Below are 22123 nucleotides of genomic sequence, written 5' to 3' on the forward strand. Positions count from 1 at the left end.
GGTGTGGTCATTTACACTTGCCCAACGTGGGTATAAAATGCCACCTGTCTGATCTGAGTAAGCTTTTGCTTCCACTTTGTGCAAATGACTACAGCAGGTGCAAAGCAGTGGAGAATGAGGCCCAAGGTGTCTCTGAGACAGTCAGGAAGGGCTAACTAAAAAAGCCACAACAGAGTGGTTAGGCTGAACTTTGAAAAAGCGATAATAGTGTATTACATATGAACCCACCCACAGCTATATCTGTTTTGACTCATGTACACACACACACACATACACCTTCCCTTCCTCTCTGCAGATACATGTGGATGTAGGGGTGTGTAATAAGTAAAGGGCATTTAAACACACACAGATCTTATGCATGAAAAGTTTAGAAACAATCTTTCCTGTTTCCTCATTAATGCTCTATCCGCTGCGATACAAACCCCTCCTTTTAGCCCCATCTTTTCAAACGCAGGGCTGCACAGAAAACCCGATCCAAGGGGACATGACTGAAGCCTGCTGCTGAAGCTGCCTGCGTGTGTGAGGGAGGTCAGCCAGGGCAGCACTCAGGCGCATCTCTGGAGGCAGCACGCTGTGTCTCTGAGAGGAGTTTTGTGCCAGTGGGCGGCTCCTTCCTGTGCAAACTTTTCTCTTGCCTGCCTCCCTCCCTCCCCCGTCCACCTCAGTGCCTTGCAGAGGAGCGGGAGCCTATTTCGCTTGTTCCCTTTGCCCGCGGCTCTGTGCTGAAGACACCTCAGATTCCACCGCCCCTCCTCAGACGGACTGGGTCGGCAGGTCGCGCCCTGCCCCACGCCCCCGGCTAGCGGATCGCAGGGCTGCCGCTGTCTGCCCAGGAGGTGATGATGGAGGGTAGGAAAGGGAGCGCCGCAGAGGCAGCTCCTCCAGCCAGTTGGCTGCTGCCCGGTGATCCTGGCCCCAGAGGCCGTTCCCAAAGCGACATCTCCTCCTCCTGTTCCTCCAGAAGAAGCCACCCGTTCAGATGCAACATCACAGGCTCCGGTGAGTGGCGGAGTCGGGTCTTTTTTTGGTGGATTTCTAGTTAAATGTGTTCCAGTCTGACTCAGGTGCAAGAAGTTGGTCTAGGCCACCTGCAGTCCGCAAACCTGGGCTCTTAGTACTCAGTACTCTCTTCTGCTTGGGAGCTGTTGCAGCGGGTGTCCTGGAGGGGATTTGGGGTAAGGGAAGCCCTGTTAGTGACAGATCCGTCTGGGTTTTGTACCTGTCTGGTCACTGGGGTTTAAAAACCTTCCCAAGTGTTGAGGGCAGAAGGTGACAGCAGGAAGGTGACAGCAGGTGTTGTGACCAAAAACTTAGGTTTATATGGAGAACCCAGTGCCAGTTCTCTCTCCAGCTTGACTCAGGAGCATCACCTTGAAAGTTGTATTGTTCCGTGTCTGTTTCTAACATCCAAAGTGTATCTAAACAGGGAAAGGCAGTGTAGCACTCTATCTGACATGCTTCAAGACAGGAATGAGTCTGCAAATTTGTTGATAAGACCTAAGCTGCCCTCACAACATGCGGCTGATCCTAAGAGGCAAAGAGTGCCTAAGATTAATTTTGGCTTCACTCTGATTGGGCACTCAAGATCAGCCTACCTTATGGCTAATATCACTGTTTGTTTATGCAGATTGTCTGTTTATGCGATGTAAACACCTTTATTACCCTCATTATTCATTGCTGGGATATTCCCTTCTTCTATTTCGAAAGTGCAGTTATCATTTTGCTACCTGGCAAAATGACTTTCCTCAAATATACAATATTTTATGCGAGTGTTCACAAACTGCCTGAAAAGAGTCAGTGAAATGCCCTGAAAGGGACCCCAAATACAGAGAAGTGGGACTGATTGCATGACTCACACAAGGCCCAATTTGTCCTCATTAAGAGTGCTTTGCCTAATAAAGGCTGCAGGTTCTGGCTTGGAGTGGGAATTGCACTGTATTGTTTTACTGCCTTACACTTTCTATTAAAATGTTATTTTGAAGATTCCTAAGTAAATGTACTACCTTAAAACCTCTCACATTTACAGTTTCACTAACAAAGGTGGAGTTTCCAATGGGACAAAAACTTGTGATGCAAAATTCTGTCCACAGCTAGGAGTGTACAACATACTGACTTCAGGAAGTTGCGGGTGCATGTCTCTGGGTGTAATTTGAGTGTTAGAGACACATGAGGCTTCCAAGGAGGTCCAGGGAATTTCAAGTAGAAATTTAAGGGAGATGAGGATCCCAGTCTACACTGTAGAAATTGTAAAGTGTCAAAAGTAAAAATGAGGGTATTTCTTAGTGTTTTAGGCCATTTCTCATGGCTCAGTTTTTAAAAAGAGGGCCCTGATGCATCCTGCAGTACAGATCTGCATATGTTTACACTTATTTGGAAAATGAAAGGCCAGATCCTCAGCTGATGTAAGTCAGCTCTACACCATTGAGTTAAATGAAACTATGCCAGTTTACACCAGCTGAGGATCTGGCCTGAGATGCTTTGGATTCAGTTATGCTATTTATACTCCGAGGTTGATGTGGAGCCAAACCACAATGAGGGATTATGCTTTAGGGAGGCAGAGTGCCTTCTGGAGCTCCCAAGTGTACAGATTTCAGAGTAGCAGCTGTGTTAGTCTGTATTTGCAAAAAGAAAAGGAGTACTTGTGGCACCTTAGAGACTAACAAATTTATTTGAGCATAAGCTTTCATGAGCTACAGCTCACTTCATCGGATGCACAGAGTGAGCACCTCTGCTGCAGTATCTATTCAGATAATGTAGGTAGAGCAGCACACTGCACTGAGCTAGCAATGCTGCCTGGTATGAAGGGCACTGCCCTCTAATGCAGCTGCACCATGGGAAATGCTAGGTGGGAGTAGGTTCTTTGGTTGGGGGAACGCAGAAACTGTGAGTCCATCTGGCTGCTGTGCATAGTGCACAAGTGGGAGAGGAGGCTTCTTGCACACTCACAAGGAAGCGAAGCTCAATCTGGGCCTGTATTAGATTCAGTCTGAAACTCTTTTGCTGACAAATACCCTATGCAGTTTCTGCATCTCATCTTTTCTTTTACCTTTTTCTTTTCATATTTGTTCTTTTTGAACTATGTTCAAGCAAATTCTGGGTTGGTGAAGGGTTCTGCAGGTATAGGGGACGAATTGTTTGTGTTAAGCAAGTGAGATAAGAGCCAGAACAGGTACAGCACGGACTGCAGCCCTGCGAGCTCCTCATGCTGCCCGACCAATATGCCTCAATCCAGGCCTAGAAAAGCCACTTCTAGGAGTGATAGTGTTCAGTCTCCATGTATGTTTGGTTTTCAGTTTGTCTGCCAAGACTGCCAACAAAGAGTTAGTGTTAACTGTGGTGACTACCATGATGTGGACATTTCCTTTCAACAGTATTATTTATTTGTAGTTTTCTTGCCTTATGTGAGGCAAATTAGGCTTCCCTTCCTGCCCTGGTATGTTTTTTAAAAAAAACCAAAACCTTTCAAGGACGTGCTCCCTGCCAGCGACTGACAAATAATTCCTTCTGATTTATTTTTTTAACCACTTCTTTATTTTCTCCATTGCTGTTCCCTGGATTTTTCCAGCTGTGCATGTGCACAACAAAAGGTCAGGTAACAAAACTGTTGATTCCATTTTTTAAAAGGGAACACCTGCATTAAAAATTCAAAGCTGTTACATTTTTAATATGGTGGTTAGGAATATTTTTAATATAGTGTTTCCATGAAAAATAACCAGGCATTCTCATTCTTCCAAAAACATGGAAAGCAAACGTAACTGGGACTGCATTGTGGGGTGCTTGGAGGTACAATAAGATGGTGATTATTATTTTTGCCCCATCTTTTCCTGTAGCCTTATCAGTTTATTTATTTAAAGTAGGCCACTCATTCACGTCAAATATATCACATGCATGCCAAGTGTCCCTATTTAGAAGGATTTTTAAAGAAATCTGTACATGTTTTTTTCCCCTTTGTCCCTCCCAAAATCTGTCCAGCCCCAGTATATTTGATTGAAATTAAATGGTGCCTGTTGAAGTCATATTTTTGTCCCCATCAGCCAGACTCTGAACTCAGTTGTGCTGACTTAAATGAGAGCACAGTTTGATCCATTTTCTGAAAAATCAATGTCCCCTACAAGAAGGTTATTCCGCCATTTTAGTCACCGCTGAATTTGCCACTATAACTGCAGCAGTTGTTGAGGGACAATGTTAAAGGAGATTGTCTAGTTACGAAAATTATACTAGGCTTTCTAAAAGCAGTTTTGGCAATGGCTCACAAAATCCATCTGTCTGTTTTTCCAGACAAGCAATCTATATATCTGAACAGATGAATGAATCTAGGCTTTTTCTATATCCTGGAAGTAACAGTTTCCTGGCATCTCTTTACAGCAGCTTGCCATCAACTGCCATCCTACTTTTTAGGCTAATACAATTTAAAATACATACTTTTTTTTTTCAAAAGGGACCTATCCTAGGGTAAGTGATGGCAGGTTATTTTCTTCCTCTGTCTGGGCCAAACTGTGTCAATCCTAGTCAGGCTGAGAAATACCTTATCTTCAAGTATTTTCATTCATTTCAGAGGGACTATTTGAGGAGTGAGGTATGACTTAATGGTGAATAAAAGTGGCATAATCTGGCCCTTTGGTAGCAATGTGACTTGTACCCTCAAAAAAGATTAAAGTCATCCAAGTTCAGAGGGCTCCTGCAAAGCATAGCCTGCATGCCATTTAATTCCCATTCTAAGAGGAATTAAGTCAGGGAACTGCCTAGAGGTACCCTGGGGGGTGTGTCTGGACGGTAGGTGGAGAAGGAATATTCTCCCCAAGTTTCAGAGAAGCTGCAGAGCCAATGCATGGAAACTACTTGCGTCAAATGGCTGAAGCAGCTGTCCTCACAGCCCTAATGCACCTCAGTTATGAGGGTGGAACCCAAGGATGCGTATGTGAGCAATTCTCTGGTCCAGTGGTCTAATCCCCACCCACCTTTGGCAGTTGCCAAGAAAGAATTCATGAGTTTAATCCTTGTGGTAAAACGAAAAGGAGTACTAGTGGCACCTTAGAGACTAACCAATTTATTTGAGCATAAGCTTTCATGAGCTACAGCTTACTGTAAGCTGTAGCTCATGAAAGCTTATGCTCAAATAAATTGGTTAGTCTCTAAGGTGCCACTAGTACTCCTTTTCTTTTTGCGAATACAGACTAACACGGCTGCTACTCTGAAACTAATCCTTGTGGTTGACAGTTTAATTGTCCCTGTGGGTGTCTTGGTGTTGGTCCTTTGCAAGAGGTTCTTTGTTAAGATAACTTGTTCCAATGCCACGGATGCACTTTACGGGTGAAAGGGTAGATTTTGGACCCCATCTCCAACCCCGTTGTGCAGTTCTGGTTGAGGAAAGGGACTGGAGAGATATCCTAAGAAGGCAACCAGGGATTCAACCAATGTAGCTGGCATTGCACCACCCCACAACCCATCCTGAGACACCAGGGGTTGGCCGGGGTGACAGGGTGGAGCCACAGTATGGTATATTCTGGCAATCCTTAGCCAGCAGAGTGGTCCTTAGGGGACTGCTCCATCTAGGATAATTTAGTTCAGTAAGGTCCCCGCTTGCAGAAAGGTCATTTAGAATCACCACTATCTTGAAATTAATCGAGTGTTCTGGGGGGAGCCAGTGTAGTGAGAAGAGCACCAGGGTGATGTGCTTTTGATGGCAGGTTTTGCTCAGGAAGAGAATTGATACATTTTGGATCAAAGGTTGGAGCTTTTTATGGCTGGTGCACTCCTTTCCAGAACCAGTGAGTTTCAGTAATCCAACCTGAAAGTCACTAAGAAGTGGATCATTGCAGCCAGGCCATTATCGGACAGCAGCAGGTACAACCTTCTTGGCAGATGCAAATAAAAGATGTTTTTGACAGCTGTAGGTATTTTAGTGTCCAGAAACAATCTGGAGCCCAGAACTCCCAGGCTATGGACTGATTTGACTCTTTGAGGGTAGACTGCCTCAGTAGTGGGAGATATTAGGTGCTGATTAGCTCTTTAGGCTTGTTTTGACTAATTTAGACTAATCTCTGAATTCGGCTCTTCATGTCTGACGTTGGGTAAGTCACTTAGGCCAAAGTCTGCAGAAGTGGCCACAGACTGAGTTCCATAATTTTGGGGTCTCATTTTCACATGTACCAGACACCCAATATTGTAACTGAAGTCCATGGGAGCTGCAGATGTTCAGTGCATCCAAAAAATCATGTCACGCATACGCTGAGTGGGGCTGTTCAGCAGAGAGAATCTTTCAGTCTGTGGATGAGGGAGATGGCAAGTTTTGGGGGGTGTCTCTTTCATGCTAGGGGAGTATATTTGTGTGTATAGTAATTAACTTTGCAAGTGTTTGTATGAAAATTACATACAAATTGAAAAAGGAGAAAAATATAAATGAAATATACACTTTTATTGAGCAGGCTTTTGCAGGATTTGTTTACAGCATAGATTAAAGAACAGAAATCACAGGAAATTTAAGACAGGTAATTTGGGATGGAAAATTACAGTAGAAGTAAAGACAAATAGTTACTTTGTTGTTTTAGGATCAGCAACTTAGGAACAACCTGTGTGATTTCTAAGAAATTGTACATCCTTTTATGAAGGCGGTAGGCTCTTGATCTTTGTTTCATTATATTTAAAACTTGGACTGTTGAGAATAGGAGATAAACCTACCAGTAGTTTGTTTGACAAGCAAATGTTTATGAAATACGTAGACGTATTTCTTTGTAATTGGGAAACATACTGCAGCCATTGTCACATAATGTTAAACTTGACTGTTTTCATCATTACACATCATTTGTAGTTTCAAAGTTGTTCTAAGGAAAATGTCAGCTGTCGGTGTACATTTTTTCATACTGCATTTATTGTAAAAGATGAAGTCTGTGTGAATCTTGCTGCCTGCTGAAGCTTGTAGAAAACAATTGTCTCTGATAATAACACAGAATGATTAAGTCAGGGTGCACTGGGAGCACCATGATTTAAAAAACACAAAACACAAAATAGTATGTCATTTTTACAAGTGGAATGATTTCCAATGCAGCACTTTAAAATCAATTCTAGATGTGGGCCCAGGATGAAAAACATTATCTATAGTGGTAATGATCTCCATGGCTAGCTAAGTAGAAAGCAGGTTACAAACATTTGCAGTATATGATTTAACATGTATTTGTGGCAATGAATCCGCTACTGGCTGTGTGATCTGTTTAGCATTTTGCCACTGTGTATTTTAGTTTCTCATGGCCTTTGGCATTTCTCACTTCCTGCTGAAGCGAGGCTTTTACTGAGTAACCATTTAATATCAGATCACATCTGAAGTACAAAGTCTGCGTAGGCTATTAAAAGATATGTTGCAAAAGAGTTCACTCCTTTATCTTTGCTGACTGTAAGTCATGTAAGGTTCTGAAAAACAAAACCCTAAATATTTCATCTGATTGAGCGCATCATTGACCTAAATTTATTTATTCCTTTGTTGTTTTGTCATTTCATGAAATAGTAGCCCTTTGTGGCAATCAGAACTGCATGTGGTTAGAGGTACATGGGCTGTAAACAGTTACATGGGGTTGTAATGGGGCACTCTGAGTAGCTGGGTGTGACACTGTACCTTTTCTCACCCTTGGTGTCACCTGCAGGCTGCTGACCAACCTTGATGGGTCTTCAATGGCTTGGCCCTCTGGCCAAGCCACAAAGTCTGAATGAACCCTTTTGGGGTAGGAAGAGTCCAATAAATAAACAGTCTACTTTGCCCTTACTCGGGCCATCAGACCCAGATCTGGGCCCTTTAAATTCAGCCCTTTGTTCAGACTCCCAAATAAGCTCCATCCCCTTCTTGGGGTTTATGCCACTTTACCTGGTGGCCAGTGGGGGAACCCAGGCCCAGGCCCACTAGTATGGGCTCCAATACTGGAACCCTCTACACAGCAGCCATGTACTGCTTCATCCAATTCTTTGCTACTTCCTCTCTGGGCCTCTCCCTACGCGGCCCCTCTAGCTTCAGGGTTAAGGCACTTAGGTCTTTTCTCTCTCTACAAATCCAGTTATGCAAAATGCAGCCAAAAACAAACTCTGGCTATCCCTCAAGTTCCTTTAGCCAGAGAGAAGAACACTTTGTCCCCTGCTCTGGTACCAGGCAGGAACTGATCTGCTAAGCTCCTGCAGCTTCTTTTATCTGGCCTGCTGGGTTCTGACTGGCTGTCACTAGCCCTTCTAGCCCTTGGAGGACCACCCTCCAGGATTGTCCTGGAGTCTCCAGGATTAAAGATTAATCTTTAATTAAATTTTATGTCATGTGATGAAATTTCCAGGAATATGTCCAACTAAAATTGGCAATCCTAAGGCCCAGGTCTCTCTAGCTTCCAAGATGGGTTCTCCAACAAAGCCTCTCTAGGCAGGCCTGATGGATCTTTGCAGCCCTTTTCCTCCCACCTTCCTGGGGCGGGGTGTACAAGGACCATGGGCCCTCCCCTAGGGAGCCACAAAGGCCAAGTTACACCCCATCACAGGACCATTAACATATTATGATAGAAACCATGTACAGTTTGTAAGCTTCAATGTGAGATTCGTAAGCCATCTATGATACAGAATATCAAGAGAAATTCCTGCTCCTTTGTGCATTACATATGGTAAATAGGAGCACTCAAAGTGGAATTTTAAGATGAAGACTGCACCCTGTGACTATTCTTGTTTTTCACAGTGGTGGAGCCCATGAAAGCCCCGCATAAAGTAGTCAGTTGTTATCTGGGTGTCCAGGCTGCTCATCGACAAGTATACTTTGGCGAATAATAATATCTAGCTCCTATATAGAACTCAGTGGATCTCAAAACACTTTACAAAGTGAGGTCAGTATTAGTATGATGTGATAAATTATCCCTTAGTAGCAATCATTACATTTGCCTAGTATTGTTTGTTGCTAGTTGTAGTGCAGATGAGTAGGTCAATATTTCCTAAAGGTACTCTGTTAAACCACTCAGCTCATCTGGAAGAGTTTCCAAAGCGGGACCAAAAAATCCTGAGTTCAGTGTCCTGGATTCCATTACCTTTTACTTGTCTTTGAAATATCCTGTCATAGAAATATTAATGACGAGACATTCTTTCTCGTCATCCAGGTGGAAAGCTTTGTCTTCTTCTTAACATATGTAAAGACTTAGGCTGTTTATCCTGTAAAAGAAATACACAGACAGTAAGAGCCTGATCTTGCTCTCATTCACATCAGTTTTATACCATTGACTTCTGAGGACTTGTTCTTGTTTACAATGTTTATGAGATCAGAATTGGGCCTTTAATATATAAAAGCAAGCTATATAACTATGAAAGTCTGTAAAAACATTAGGATTTGTGAGTTTATGAAGGGTTGAAGCACTGAAATAGTCTTAAATATTACAGGAATCAAATCCTAGTTACAATGGCTTCAGAAATGTTAGTGTCGTTGTCACTCAGCCAGAAGCTTTATCAGAGCAATGTCAAAAGTCCTCGCAAAATTCCCTTGCCCTCATGTGAAGAGCATTCAAGTACAGCTCTGTTAAACAGCAGCATCACCTGCTGTGTACTTTGGTAATGACATGCTTTTCTATCATCTCTCATCTCTCTCACATTACTGATCTTATATTCTTTTTGCATACATTAACATTATCTCGCTCTCATTCTTTGTGTCATTTCTAAATCCACTTTCCTACATCCTCAGAAGTACTCAATAAACTTTCAGGCCTGAGGACCACATCTGGGTATGGAAATTGTATGGCAGGCCATGAACACTCACAAAATTAACAATTCAGAGATATTCAAATAAACTCTATTTAATAAAGATACATTTTAGTGGAAATAAACATAAAACCTTACTTACTATTATAAATATACTGTCATAACAACGTATTACAATAATTAAACCAAACTTCACCCCTTTCCACGCCCTCATTGATGAATGTGAACTATGCAGCTGGTCACCCTTCTTTACAATAGCATCAAAGTCCGGTGTCATTCTCGTTGTGGAAATCTGCAATACTGAGCTGAGATGCTGGTCAGTTAACTGGAATCTGTAGCGAGATTTGTTGTAATTCAGCAAGGAAAACATTTGTTCGCTAACATAGGTGGAGCCAAACAAAACAAGGATCTTCTGTGTTACCTTGCAGATATTTGGGAACTTCATTTCACTCAAGGAGTTTCTCGATCAACCCCGGTGTCAGTGGTCAAGGCCTTCAGGCATTCCAAAAGATCTCTGTTGGCCACATTGCCCATGACGGAAGATATACTTTCAGTTCCGCCACGGCATTCATAAACACATCCCATCCTTTAGGTATGTGTCTGCTAGGAACAGAGCGCGTCTGGGTGATGGCCCTGCCTAAGTCAAGCATGTTAGAATCATTAACCACCAAGTCTTTGTACACAAAAGCCCCTTTATTGTTCCACGAAGAGATTTTTTTTATCCTGGCCCAGCTTATTTAGCAATACTAATACATTTTTGTTATAATGCTTATTCACGTTATCCAACACCTCCTGAACAACAGAGTCTGAGGTCTTTGGTGTTTCTGGGGGTTTGGCAGTTACACTTTGTTCCTGTTCCAGTAAAAACAGACTTATTTTCTCTTCTTCCTCAGTGCTCTGCTTCATGTACATTAGGTACCTTTTTCAAGCACTGCACTGTAAAGTTTAGCCTTTTTGTATTCAGCTAAGTCCATCCTTTGAAGAACAGACTTCGTTTCAGCATCCAGTAAGCGAGTTGCGATCATTCTGATATTTTCCTCTGCCGGCGGGGGAGCCCTTAATTGCTCCAACAGGCGGCTGGCCACCAGGTACATTTTTTTTCTGCATACTCCATTATCGATTAGACAAAAGCACCATTATCAGAGGAATAGCAAAACTTAACAGAGGTCCGATTAAACCCCCCTGACTGCTTTACCAGATGCTTCTTTCTTTTAAATGAAACCCTTTTATTACACAAAGTTTTTATAAGTGTGCGTCTCTTTTTCAGCACACGCACTTGATTCTGTATCAAAGATACATTTCCTTTTAAGGTACTGAGTGCTATTTCTGAGATGGCCACTACTAAATTGTCAGAGGACACAGTATAGCCTTCCTTTGCTGCAGGGACGATTTGCTGAGTAATTTTAAAAGGACCAGGCTTCTCTTCATGCCGCTAGACATGTTTTTGGTCAGTGACCCTGGCTGTTGAAAAGGGTCTGCCGATAATTCATCTCTTTTTATACCCAGCTGCTGTTCTTTTCAAAGTATAAACTGCTGGCCAGTCTGGAGGGAAAAGACGAGTTCTTAGTCTATAAGCTTCTGGTGTGGAAGCATCTAAATCCACCACCAGGTAGCCATAAGGTCTTTTAGTAGCGTCCTCAAAAGCTTCTAGAAAGAACTGTGCTTTGCCAGGGTATACATTTGCTGAGCAAGCATAGCAATTTGTAATTTATCCCTGGGGTTTTTGAACAGAACCATGAACTTTGGGTTTAGGTTAATCTGCGAGTCTTTTTTCCCTGACAAAATATGTTCTGAACTATATTGGTTAAATTACAACTCTCTAAGCGTAACTGAACGTAATCATCACAGGCTCCCTACTGTTAACGTCATCGAGAACTAACTGTATCCCCCTGTGTATGGCTTCAACAACCTGCTGAGCTGAATTCATTCACTCAAGATTGACAAAATGAAATTCCTGACAATACACCAAACCTCCAAATCTAGGTAATTCCCATTGCCAACTTCTCACTCGCGCCATATACACGTCTGTTTCGGGGTCGCATTTGCATTTTCAGGGTTACTTGGGGGTTCCTCTGTGGGACCATCAGCTGTCTTCTACGTCAGATGCTATTTGAGAGTCAGACTCCGAGGGGCCACCACAAGGATCATCAGGAGTAGACAGGGACCTATCTGGAGAGCCTTCTGGGGAAGTTTCTAAATCAGACTCTGTGTGAGAGTCACCACCACCCCACAGGTCAGATTCCGCCTCCCCATTCTCAGACACACCAGTTTGAGAGCCTCCAATAGGGGGCATCTCTTTGTTTTTTTTTCTCCTTATCACCTCTTTAGCCTTTTTCAAAATTTTTACAATGATCCTGGTCTGTAACTTTTGGGCAGCCTTCCTTTTATCCCCCAAATGCTGTCCCCCCCCTTTTGTTTTTGCTGTCATAAATATAAAGGGAAGGGTAAACACCTTTAAAATCCCTCCTGGCCAGAGGAAAAACCCTTTCACCTGTAAAGGGTTAAGAAGCTAGGATAACCTCGCTGGCACCTGACCAAAATGACCAGTGAGGAGACAAGATACTTTCAAAAGCTGGAGGGAGGGAGAAACAAAGTCTCTTTCTGTCTGTGTGATGCTTTTGCCGGGAACAGAAAGAAATGGAGTCTTAGAACTTAGTAAGTAATCTAACTAGATATGCGTTAGATTCTGTTTGTTTAAATGGCTGAGAAAATAAGCTGTGCTGAATGGAATGGATATTCCTGTTTTTGTGTCTTTTTGAAACTTAAGGTTTTGCCTAGAGGGATTCTCTATGTTTTGAATCTAATTACCCTGTAAGGTATTTACCATCCTGATTTTACAGAGGTGATTCTTTTACTTTTTCTTCTATTAAAATTCTCCTTTTAAGAACCTGATTGCTTTTCATTGTTCTTAAGATACAAGGGTTTGGGTCTGTGTTCATCTATGTAAATTGGTGAGGATTTTTATCAAGCCTTCCCCAGGAAAGGGAGTGTAGAGTTTGGGGGGGAAAGACGTTTCCAAGCGGGCTCTTTCCTGGTTATATATCTGTTAGATGCTTGGTGGTGGCAGCAATAAAGTCCAAGGGAAAAAGGAAAATAGTTTGTACCTTGGGGAAGTTTTAACCTAAGCCGGTAAAAATAAGCTTAGGAGGTTTTCATGCAGGTCCCCACATCTATACCCTAGAGTTCAGAGTGGGGAAGGAACCTTGACATATGCCTTAGCTGATGTGTACCTTTGAGGATGCCCCTTTTATCCAGGCCCCTTTCCACGACTAGTGTCTCCTGCTCAGAGCCACCCTCTGGAAAAATTGAAGTATTTTTCAAAAAAGTCACCCGGAAGAGCTTTTGCATTTTGTATGTAGTTTCCAGTCCTCCTTTCTTTAGAATCCCTGAGGATACAGCACCCATCAGCTTTCTGAATGAAGCATCATATTTTCTCCAAATCTTTTTAGAATACCAGAGAGCTGTGCCGAGCTTATTGTGTTGGGTGAATGGTTCGCAATAATTTTCAGATACTTCATAAAGAAATACCCCAGCATCGCAGGAGCTTTCAGTCCTTGGTTTTTTATTCACAACCTCTAAAGTGCGTGCTCCAGGTTTGTGAATGTGTGTGTGTGTGTGTTTTCTCAGGGCTTGGTGTGGTGCTGACCGCTGAGGAACTGGAGTTGTGTGTGTTTGCATGGTTGCTTTTTACCAGAGTCTTTTGTTTTGTCCTTGGGTTTGATGTATACAAGCTTTGAGCTGTCCTGAGACTTAGTCTGCGCTCTTGCGCTGTTTTGCGTTGGAGCTGTTGTTGTTGAAGGTCTCAGAGCAGATTTCTGGTTCTTTGGCAGGTCTGGTAGAGGTGCTCCTGTAGCTCTGACTACAGCACTGCCAGGAGAGCTGCCCATGCCTGATTAAGGAAAACAGAGATGTTCCAATTCATCATCAAATAAACATTTTTACCATCATTCTCGCCCACACCTATGTATTTGCTTAAAATACAAAATCTCATAAAATAACCAAACCAATAAGCAACATATATTTACTGGGCTTCATCCATCCGTCAGCCATTGATGCTGGTGAATTTTCCTTTCCAGCTGTCTTTCCTTTTTCTTTTGAGCTTGTTTACCCTCTGGTCTAAGGATCTCTCATGTTTTGACCGTACTGTGGAGCAGACAACAATATTATTTATAAAACACATGAAACCGTCTTGTAAACTTAAAAAATAAAATATTCATTAGGGTGTTTTTCTATTTAAAAAGTCATAGCTTTAAAACAAAATAATTCATTTCAGGCTGTACAACAAACACAGGTTTTGGTTTATTTCTACCAATAGTGTTTCTCTAAAACCTAGACATTTTTAATACAAGCACATGTTTCCACCATACACCCAATAACAAAGTGTGCAATAAAATACTTTTTAAATCCCACAACATAACTATGTCTTGAATAGGCCCCCTAAGTCTCCGACAACTAATTTTAAAACAACCCATTTTAAAAATACATCACATTTTGCGGAGTAAAAACCAAACTGTTTTGAAACAAAATACTGTAAAACCCCACACACTTATCTAACATAGGCCCCCCTGAATCACCAACAACAATTTAAACATTAAAACTAATTTTAAAAAGACAAACCACCCATTTTTTAACACATCACATTTTGCAGAGTAAAAAATCCTGTTCGTTTGAAACAACCCAGTTTGCAACCAAATACTTTAAAAAAAAAAAAAAACCCACATCTATGTCTTTCACAGACCCTCCAACTCACAAAAATCCCACCAGTTTTGAACATACCAAACCAACTGTTTGCAACCATATACTTTAGAAAACCCCACACTTATGTCTTGCAGACCCCTAACTCCCAATTTAAACATTAAAACTAATTTTAAAACATTTTAAAACACACACATGCTTTTAAAAGCCAATTGCAGAAAGTTACCTTCCACAACAGGTTAAAGGAATGCTGGCACATAGCTATTCTGTTTTCCCCCATGTGTATTTGGGCCTTTGGATTAAAGAACAAGCAAAGTTTTTAGTTAGTAGTATTCCCCTATTGCATCAAATCTCTGTGCAGTCTGTGTTATACCTGGTGTTTTTTAATTTTAACAGTATTAAGCACAACTGTAGTTAAAAATGGGGTTTTACCTGGCCCTGGTTGAAAAGCAGCTTGAAACTGCTATTTCCATGCTAAACAGATCACACTGCAATAAAGACAGGTACCATTATTTAGTACGGACAGCATGGACAAAGGGTGACATTATATAATATATATTTTCAGAGTTAAAACAAGCAACATATCTAGTCTTGCAGTCCAGTAGCTATTCTGTTCAAGATAGTTTCTGTTGAAAGAGGATAGTCTCCAAAAAACTGAGGTGTTTATACCATCCTAACTCTTTGTTTCAGAGTCTGTAGTTAGCAGGTTGACTTGATCACTTACAACTCTGAATTAATAGATACTTAAGGAAATTATGCACTCCTCCCCGAAGTTCCTTTTTGTGATCTGAGAAGTGGGGGAATTAAGTTGTCTGCACAACTGGGCTGCTTTTTTTTTAGTTAAAATACATTTTTCTGTTTCAGTGAAAAAACAGAGCACTATAGGGCCTGCTTACAGTATTAAACAGTAAATCACCATACACAACAATCCTTAATGTTACTGATATTAATGAATGTCTTGGTTTTTTGTTTGTTTGTTTTTTAAACATGTTTCTTTCATGCTTAAAGTTTTGGGTTGTTTTGAAATAAAATGGACGTATCACACTGGATGTATCACATACTGTGGGTGTACACCCATCAAACTTAATTACTGATCACTAATTCGTTTAACCCTGATGGCAACAAGGGTGGGTAATCACATCTAGACCTACAGACTGAATAGAGTCCCCCTTGCTATTCAGTAGGGGTGTGGTTAAACCATCAGCTCAACAGGATGAGTCAGCTCGATTGGATTCAAACACGTCTCAAACACCCCTGTTTTATATAGAAGCCTTCTTTTTTTTGCTTTTATTTTAAACACATTTGTCGGGGGGCTCCCCCGACAAGATTCTACTACACACATTTCAGCTTTTTGCTATAAATGGGTGTCTTTTACACAAAGACACAAGAGCTAGTTTCTCACAAACTATTTTTTTTTATTTAAAAGACATACAGGCCCTTGAAAACAAACCAAGATGCTCCATCAAAACTTTTATCTTAATGGCCACACAGACCTTCTAACAGAAACACAGATAGTCACAAAGCCCTTTTCTATAGATATTTTTATTTACAGCTACCAAGTTTGATATCACATTTGTCCCCTCACCATTCTCTAACTTAATTCTTTTAGATTTCTTAACAATAGTCTCTTTCTTAAGCAGCGTTCTGTAACTTTTTGTATGGACCAGACAGTCAATATAATGCTGTAAGCAGGCATCTTCCATTTTGGTTATTTTCTTTAAAACACTGCCAGGGTCTCGACCGAATTGCACAGCATTTATCAAGGTCACCCCTTGTGCTAAATTTTCTTGAGTTAGGCACAGACATTGCAAAGCATAACCTATGGCAATAACAGTGTTTAATAAACTTTCCAAACACAAGTCAGTGCATAGGTCCCGGAGCTTGCAGTTTATATCCTCCAAAGTCCAACTCACATAGTCATGGTGCCGTTGGGCTGGTGCATCTATGACATAGCTCTCACAATCTTCAAAAAGCTTTTCCCTAAGGCAGTGATTAAGGACAGCATAAAAAGCAACACATACAATAGAATGCATGACTTTTTTATGCTAACGACGTGGCACTGGCTCAGTTAGTTCCATGCCAAGGCTCCTCTTAAATCCATATAGCCTTCATCCTCGGCATCCTTGGCATCGTTGTCAACAATTTGTACCAGCGTTGAGCAAAAACAGGATGGGCCCAGTTCATCTTTGATGCAATGCTGTCCAGGGCCTCTGGGTCCTCTAGAACGGCATCATTGAGCTGTCGAGAGATTTTCAGAAAAGAAACAACTGTAAGCCCCCACTGCTTGTTTTTAGATTTATGCAACCCCAGGTTCATTCCGAACCCCATTACACCCCATTCTCAACCATCACTTCTTAATTGTTCATTTACCTGAGTGACATATTTTCTGTTCACCTCATCCATGGGTGTCTCTCATGAACCGTGGTCGCCTTCTTCCATAGGGGTGGACAACGAGAGGCCGTCATTCTCATCGGTCTTCCTCATGAGCAGTTGGGTTTTGGGGTTGGGCTCTGGTGTATCCATCATCGGCTGGGCCAAAGGGCTCCCCTTAGCCGCTCCCTCCTCCTCCTCAGAACTGTCACTGATGTAGGGCTTCCTCAGCGGGTCGTCAAAGGCCCTCAGAGCTAAAACAAAGTCTGAAGTTTTCACCAGGGTGGGGAAGGAGTCCATGTTTCCTCTCAGCATTTCCACAGTTTCTAAAACACATGTTCTTGGAACAAAATGGCCTCTTCTGCATGGCTCTGGAACTTTCGGGGCTGGTGCTGTGCTCTGATTAGTAGAGTGGTCACACAACCCTCTTCTGGGTGGGTCACCCTGCCCCAGAACTCTCTGCAATTGGTCAAATCTGCTCTTGGGGAGGTCCTCTGTGGCTAAAACCCATTCTGATTGGTAGAGGGTGGTGGGAGGAGTTCATAGAGGGGTCACATGACACCCTTTGCTTCCGGTCATGTCTGTCTTGACTCCAGAAGTAATACCCCAAGGAGTGGGTCTTAGGGTGACAGGTGGCCAGGGTCAGGGGGTGCGGCTCATGTTTGATTGATGGTAGGCCCCTTATACTACTAATGTTCTAGAGACCCTTTGACTAGGAAGCTCCAGTGAATGAGATTTGAATGGAGCTGGGACCCAGAAAACATGAGCTAGATTTATTAGATTCCACAAAAGCTCCATTAAAGCTAAAGACAGCCTTTGGCTTAGGTTGTGGATAAACAGGGGTAGTTGGAAGTTGCACAAGAAAAGGAGAGGTCCATTAGATCTTTCAGAGATCATGGGGAAGGAATAAAAGGCCTGTTAGGAGTCCTGAAAAGGGAAGACTGAATAGTGGGAATAGAGGGGAGATCTTTCAGAACCATAAGAAGAGTGATGGCGAAGCTCAGGAAAAAAAGCTGGTTCTGCTATGAAATTTGTTAGATTTCTTGGAAGTTGAAATAACGGTGATTTTTGATCTGCAAAAAGCAAATTTGGTTTTAGAGAGAGAAAGTTTAAATGGATTTATTTTTGTAGCTCCTGTCTTGTTTAGAGAATCAATAAGACAGTTGTCCAACAGAATCTTCACATTGTGATCAGTTTTAAATATATAGGATTGTGTGTGTGTTGTGGAGCAAGGTGCTGTGCATTTTAGCGTACAATACAACAACATATATTTCATTGTGTAGTGTGGATATTTTTCATTGTATAGTGGATGCAGTTTCTCTCTAGGACATAAGTGTACGTAATCACTAACATAATCTCAAATATCATAGCAGACATGCCTGTCATTTATTTACACAAGGACCAATGTCTTCTGTCTCAAGTCACTGCACAGTCTGCATAGCAGTCAGAACAGAAACAGTCCTGAAAGCAATTCAAAAGGCTTCTAATGTGGCTCTCAAGAGAATGAAATAGTTATGCTGAAGAAGGTTCTCTGCCAATGCTCCATATCTGACAATCATAATTTGTACTCAGAAAGAACTCACTGTATTACATCCCTCTCATTCAGCTGGCAGCCTATCAGTGGTACCAGTTGATCCTTGTAGCAGAGGATCTGACTGACCTTGAGCAAAACAGCAGAATTAATTACATTCTACGAAATATACATTTCCAGTGACTTTTCTCAAAACCCTGTTTAATGACTCCTTAAAACGTTGGACACTTGCAGTGCTTGTAGTTGTTCACTGAAACTGTGTTTTATCCCCTGAACTTCTGACATAATAAGCAGAGAACATAAAGAAACCCTAGGTACAAAAAAAAAGACATTTTACCTGTCATTTTCCATGTTCACGTTATTTTCTCCACATGTTGCACTTTCTTTTAGCAGTTGCTAAATCAGCTCTTTTAAATGAGGTAACTGTTATAATAACAGGGTAATCACAATTATTTTCCTTTTCTAATTTTGTCTTTTTATTGCATTTCTTAAAGTTGCCGCAAAGCGTATATTGCAAGAAATGTACTAACACACACAAGCTTATATCGCAGAAGTTAGTCAGAAGTAAAAACAACCCCAGTCATGTAGTAAAGAATATAGCTTAGAAAAGCAGCTTCACATCTGCTATATTGGCAATCATTTTGCAATCGTAATATTTTGTGAATTTTGGGTGGGAGTGGAGAGGGAATGATATTGATTCAATTACATGAGTCCAAACAAAAGGTATCTGGTACAACATGCAAGGGGTCATATGTAAGAGTATTGGGATGAAATTTAGGGGGGAAAAGATCAAATGTTATTAGGAAAAAGCTTCTGAGAGTTGAGATCCATGAGACTGTGGAATAGTCTCCCAAGAGAAATTGTGCACTGCTTGCAATGTTTAAAATCAGACTGGGTAAAGCACTAGAAAAATATATAGAAAGGAACAATCCTGCATCAGCAGAGATGACCTAGATGACCTAACAGGTCTTTTGTGGCTGAAAGTCCCCTGATTCTGGGTTTCTGCTGCAATTCAGAACTGGTGGCAATTTTCCACTGGAGGGGGAGAGAGCTGAAGGCAGGCAGACTCTCCCTCTTTCCCTCTCTACCCCTCTGGAGGGATCCACTGGTGGCGGGGGGACGGGACAGGAATCTTCCTGAGGAAAAAATGAAGCAGATAGGGGACTGGTACAATTTGGAAGTCTTCCCCCATTAGAGGCTGCTGTTGCTGATGGGAAGCTTGGAGACATATAAACTCTCAGCCAGGCACTAGTTCCTCCTGCTGCTCCCACTTAGAGGCTCCTGCCTGATGAGGCAGCCAGTGAAGAAGCAGGAGCAGGGGTGTGCCAGGAGAGATGAGAGAAAGGAGAGTGATGGCAGAGGTAGCATTATGCAATGAAGCAACCTGCCACTAGATCAGGTGGAATAATGACAGATGGACACAGGATCAAACTCAAAATGCTGTGTGCAAATCCTCTCTAGTAGACACCTGAGGAGTCTATCTTTCTTACACTTTGGCAACACTTGTATAGCTTGTCATGCCAATAAAATCTCATTAAACTGAACTGAAAATAAACCCAGGAGGAGGGAGAGCACTTTTCCTGTGCGAAATAGAGTGAGAGTTGCATTCCACTTTACCTTAACCCTGGGATTAGGCTAACCATATTTAGATAAACCACCGAACAAGTTGCCATAAATATAAAGGGAAGGGTAAACCCCTTCAAAATCCCTCCTGGCCAGAGGAAAAATCCTCTCACCTGTAAAGGGTTAAGAAGCTAAAGGTAACCTCGCTGGCACCTGACCAAAATGACCAATGAGGAGACAAGATACTTTCAAAAGCTGGGAGGAGGGAGAGAAACAAAGGGTCTGTGTCTGTCTGTATGCTGCTTTTGCCGGGGATAGACCAGGAATGGAGTCTTAGAACTTTAGTAAGTAATCTAGCTAGGTATGTGTTAGATTATGATTTCTTTAAATGGCTGAGAAAGGAACTGTGCTGAATAGAATGACTATTCCTGTCTGTGTGTCTTTTTTGTAACTTAAGGTTTTGCCTAGAGGGATTCTCTATGTTTTGAATCTAATTACCCTGTAAGGTATCTACCATCCTGATTTTACAGAGGGGATTTCTTTACTTCTATTAAAAGTTGTCTTGTAAGAAAACTGAATGCTTTTTCATTGTTCTCAGATCCAAGGGTTTGGGTCTGTGGTCACCTATGCAAATTGGTGAGGATTTTTACCAAACCTTTCCCAGGAAGTGGGGTGCAAGGGTTGGGAGGATTTTGGGGGGGAAAGACGTGTCCAAACTACGTTTCCTAGTAAACCCAGTGAGAGTTTGTTGGTGGCAGTGGAGATCCAGGGACAAAGGATAAAATTAATTTGTACCTTGGGGAAGTTTTAACCTAAGCTGGTGAAAGTAAGCTTAGGAGGTTTTCATGCAGGTCCCCACATCTGTACCCTAGAGTTCAGAGTGGGGGAGGAACCTTGACACAAGTCCAGAGGCAACTGCTTATGTCTGAAATTGGGACTATCCTAAGAAGCTTACAAAGTTGGGAAGGGTCTTGGTAATGGCAATTCTGCTGAACCAAATGGCTTTAGCTATTCTCTATGCTCTTTTCTATGTTTAATGTGAAGGATAGAAAAAATGTCAAAAGAGATTTCAATGCAAGCAGAAATAACTAAAACAAATTCTGATCTCCATTAAAACACTACTTCTGGCTTCACTGGAATTAATCTAAATGGACTATAGTGTAATCGAGAGGAGAACCTGGCCTTGTGGGGCCAGAGTTCTAAAAAAAAAAAAAAATCCAAACAATTTTAGAACCCACTGTGTAAATGACAAGTAAGTATCACTCTCTCTTACCAAGGATTAGATGCTTGGGTTTATGAACACTGGAAAGAAAACACTGCAGTTCGAAAAAAGTACACAGAACAATGTGAACAACGACTTGTAATGCTACTTTACATTTAAAAAGCATAGTAAGGGCAACAGGCACGTGTATACATTGTAATGAGCCTAATCTCTAACATCAATAGGTGTTTAGTCCTTTTCAAACATTTGCAAGAATGGCTTTTCATATTTAGAGGCAAAACTAGTGTAATGAGTTTAATGAGGAAAAATCAGAAACCAATTACAGTAGCTATTGGTGGATGCCAAATGTTTACAGTATTCATTCTGGAACTGATTACGGCTACTCAAGTCCATTGTTTTTGGACTATTGATGCTTTAATGGAATATCTTTCTTTGGTACCACTCTACAGTGCACAGTCTCCATTAGGGTTTTCTCTGAGGCCAGGAATTTGTATAATAGTATTGCTTGTGTGATACTGTACAGGTGGAAAGCGTTGTACGAATTTGATATAGGACTGGAAGCCACACTACAGCAGAGGTAAAGCAAATGTAAAATTCTTGTACGTGGCTTTGTAGTGAAGATTCACAATATGCAATACAGAAAATTTTGCAACATTAGGAATAATTATATACTGTGTATGCCCTGGCCCTGGTCCATAGATACCTTTTGATTGGCTGGTATAATTTGTGTGTGTTTATAATGTTCTACAAATATCCATCTTCAATTAGGGCCCTGCAAATCTGCAGATATCTCCATATCATGTTTGCAGATCGCGGATGAATGCGGATACAAATTTTATATCTAGAGCCCTGCAAATCTGTGGATATCCACTTTATCTCTATTGACCACATCTGCAGATCGCAGATCGGATGCGGATACAAATGTTGTATCCACGCAATACTCTACTTAAAATGCCATTTTTCTGAAACACTGTCAGACTGAAATTGCACATTCCACCTCTACGTTGCTGCACTATGCTGGATCACTGTGGGATATAGGGAGA

General features: G+C 41.7%; 1 protein-coding gene across 3 annotated transcripts in view; it reads left to right on the forward strand.

The window, feature by feature from the left end:
- Positions 1 to 679: 679 nt before the first annotated feature.
- PHACTR2 (phosphatase and actin regulator 2) overlaps positions 680 to 22123 on the forward strand; it is a 225636-nt gene continuing 204192 nt past the window's right edge. The window contains exon 1 of one of the 3 annotated variants that reach the window (XM_075126787.1): positions 680 to 999. In XM_075126787.1, the coding sequence (XP_074982888.1) occupies positions 840 to 999 (160 nt within the window). In that variant the 5' untranslated portion in view covers positions 680 to 839. The remainder of the gene's footprint in view (positions 1000 to 22123) is intronic. The other 2 variants (XM_048844344.2, XM_048844347.2) reach the window with 2 other exon arrangements.

The sequence above is a fragment of the Caretta caretta genome, chromosome 3 (genome assembly GCF_965140235.1).
Source record: "Caretta caretta isolate rCarCar2 chromosome 3, rCarCar1.hap1, whole genome shotgun sequence".
Taxonomy (NCBI): domain Eukaryota; kingdom Metazoa; phylum Chordata; order Testudines; family Cheloniidae; genus Caretta; species Caretta caretta.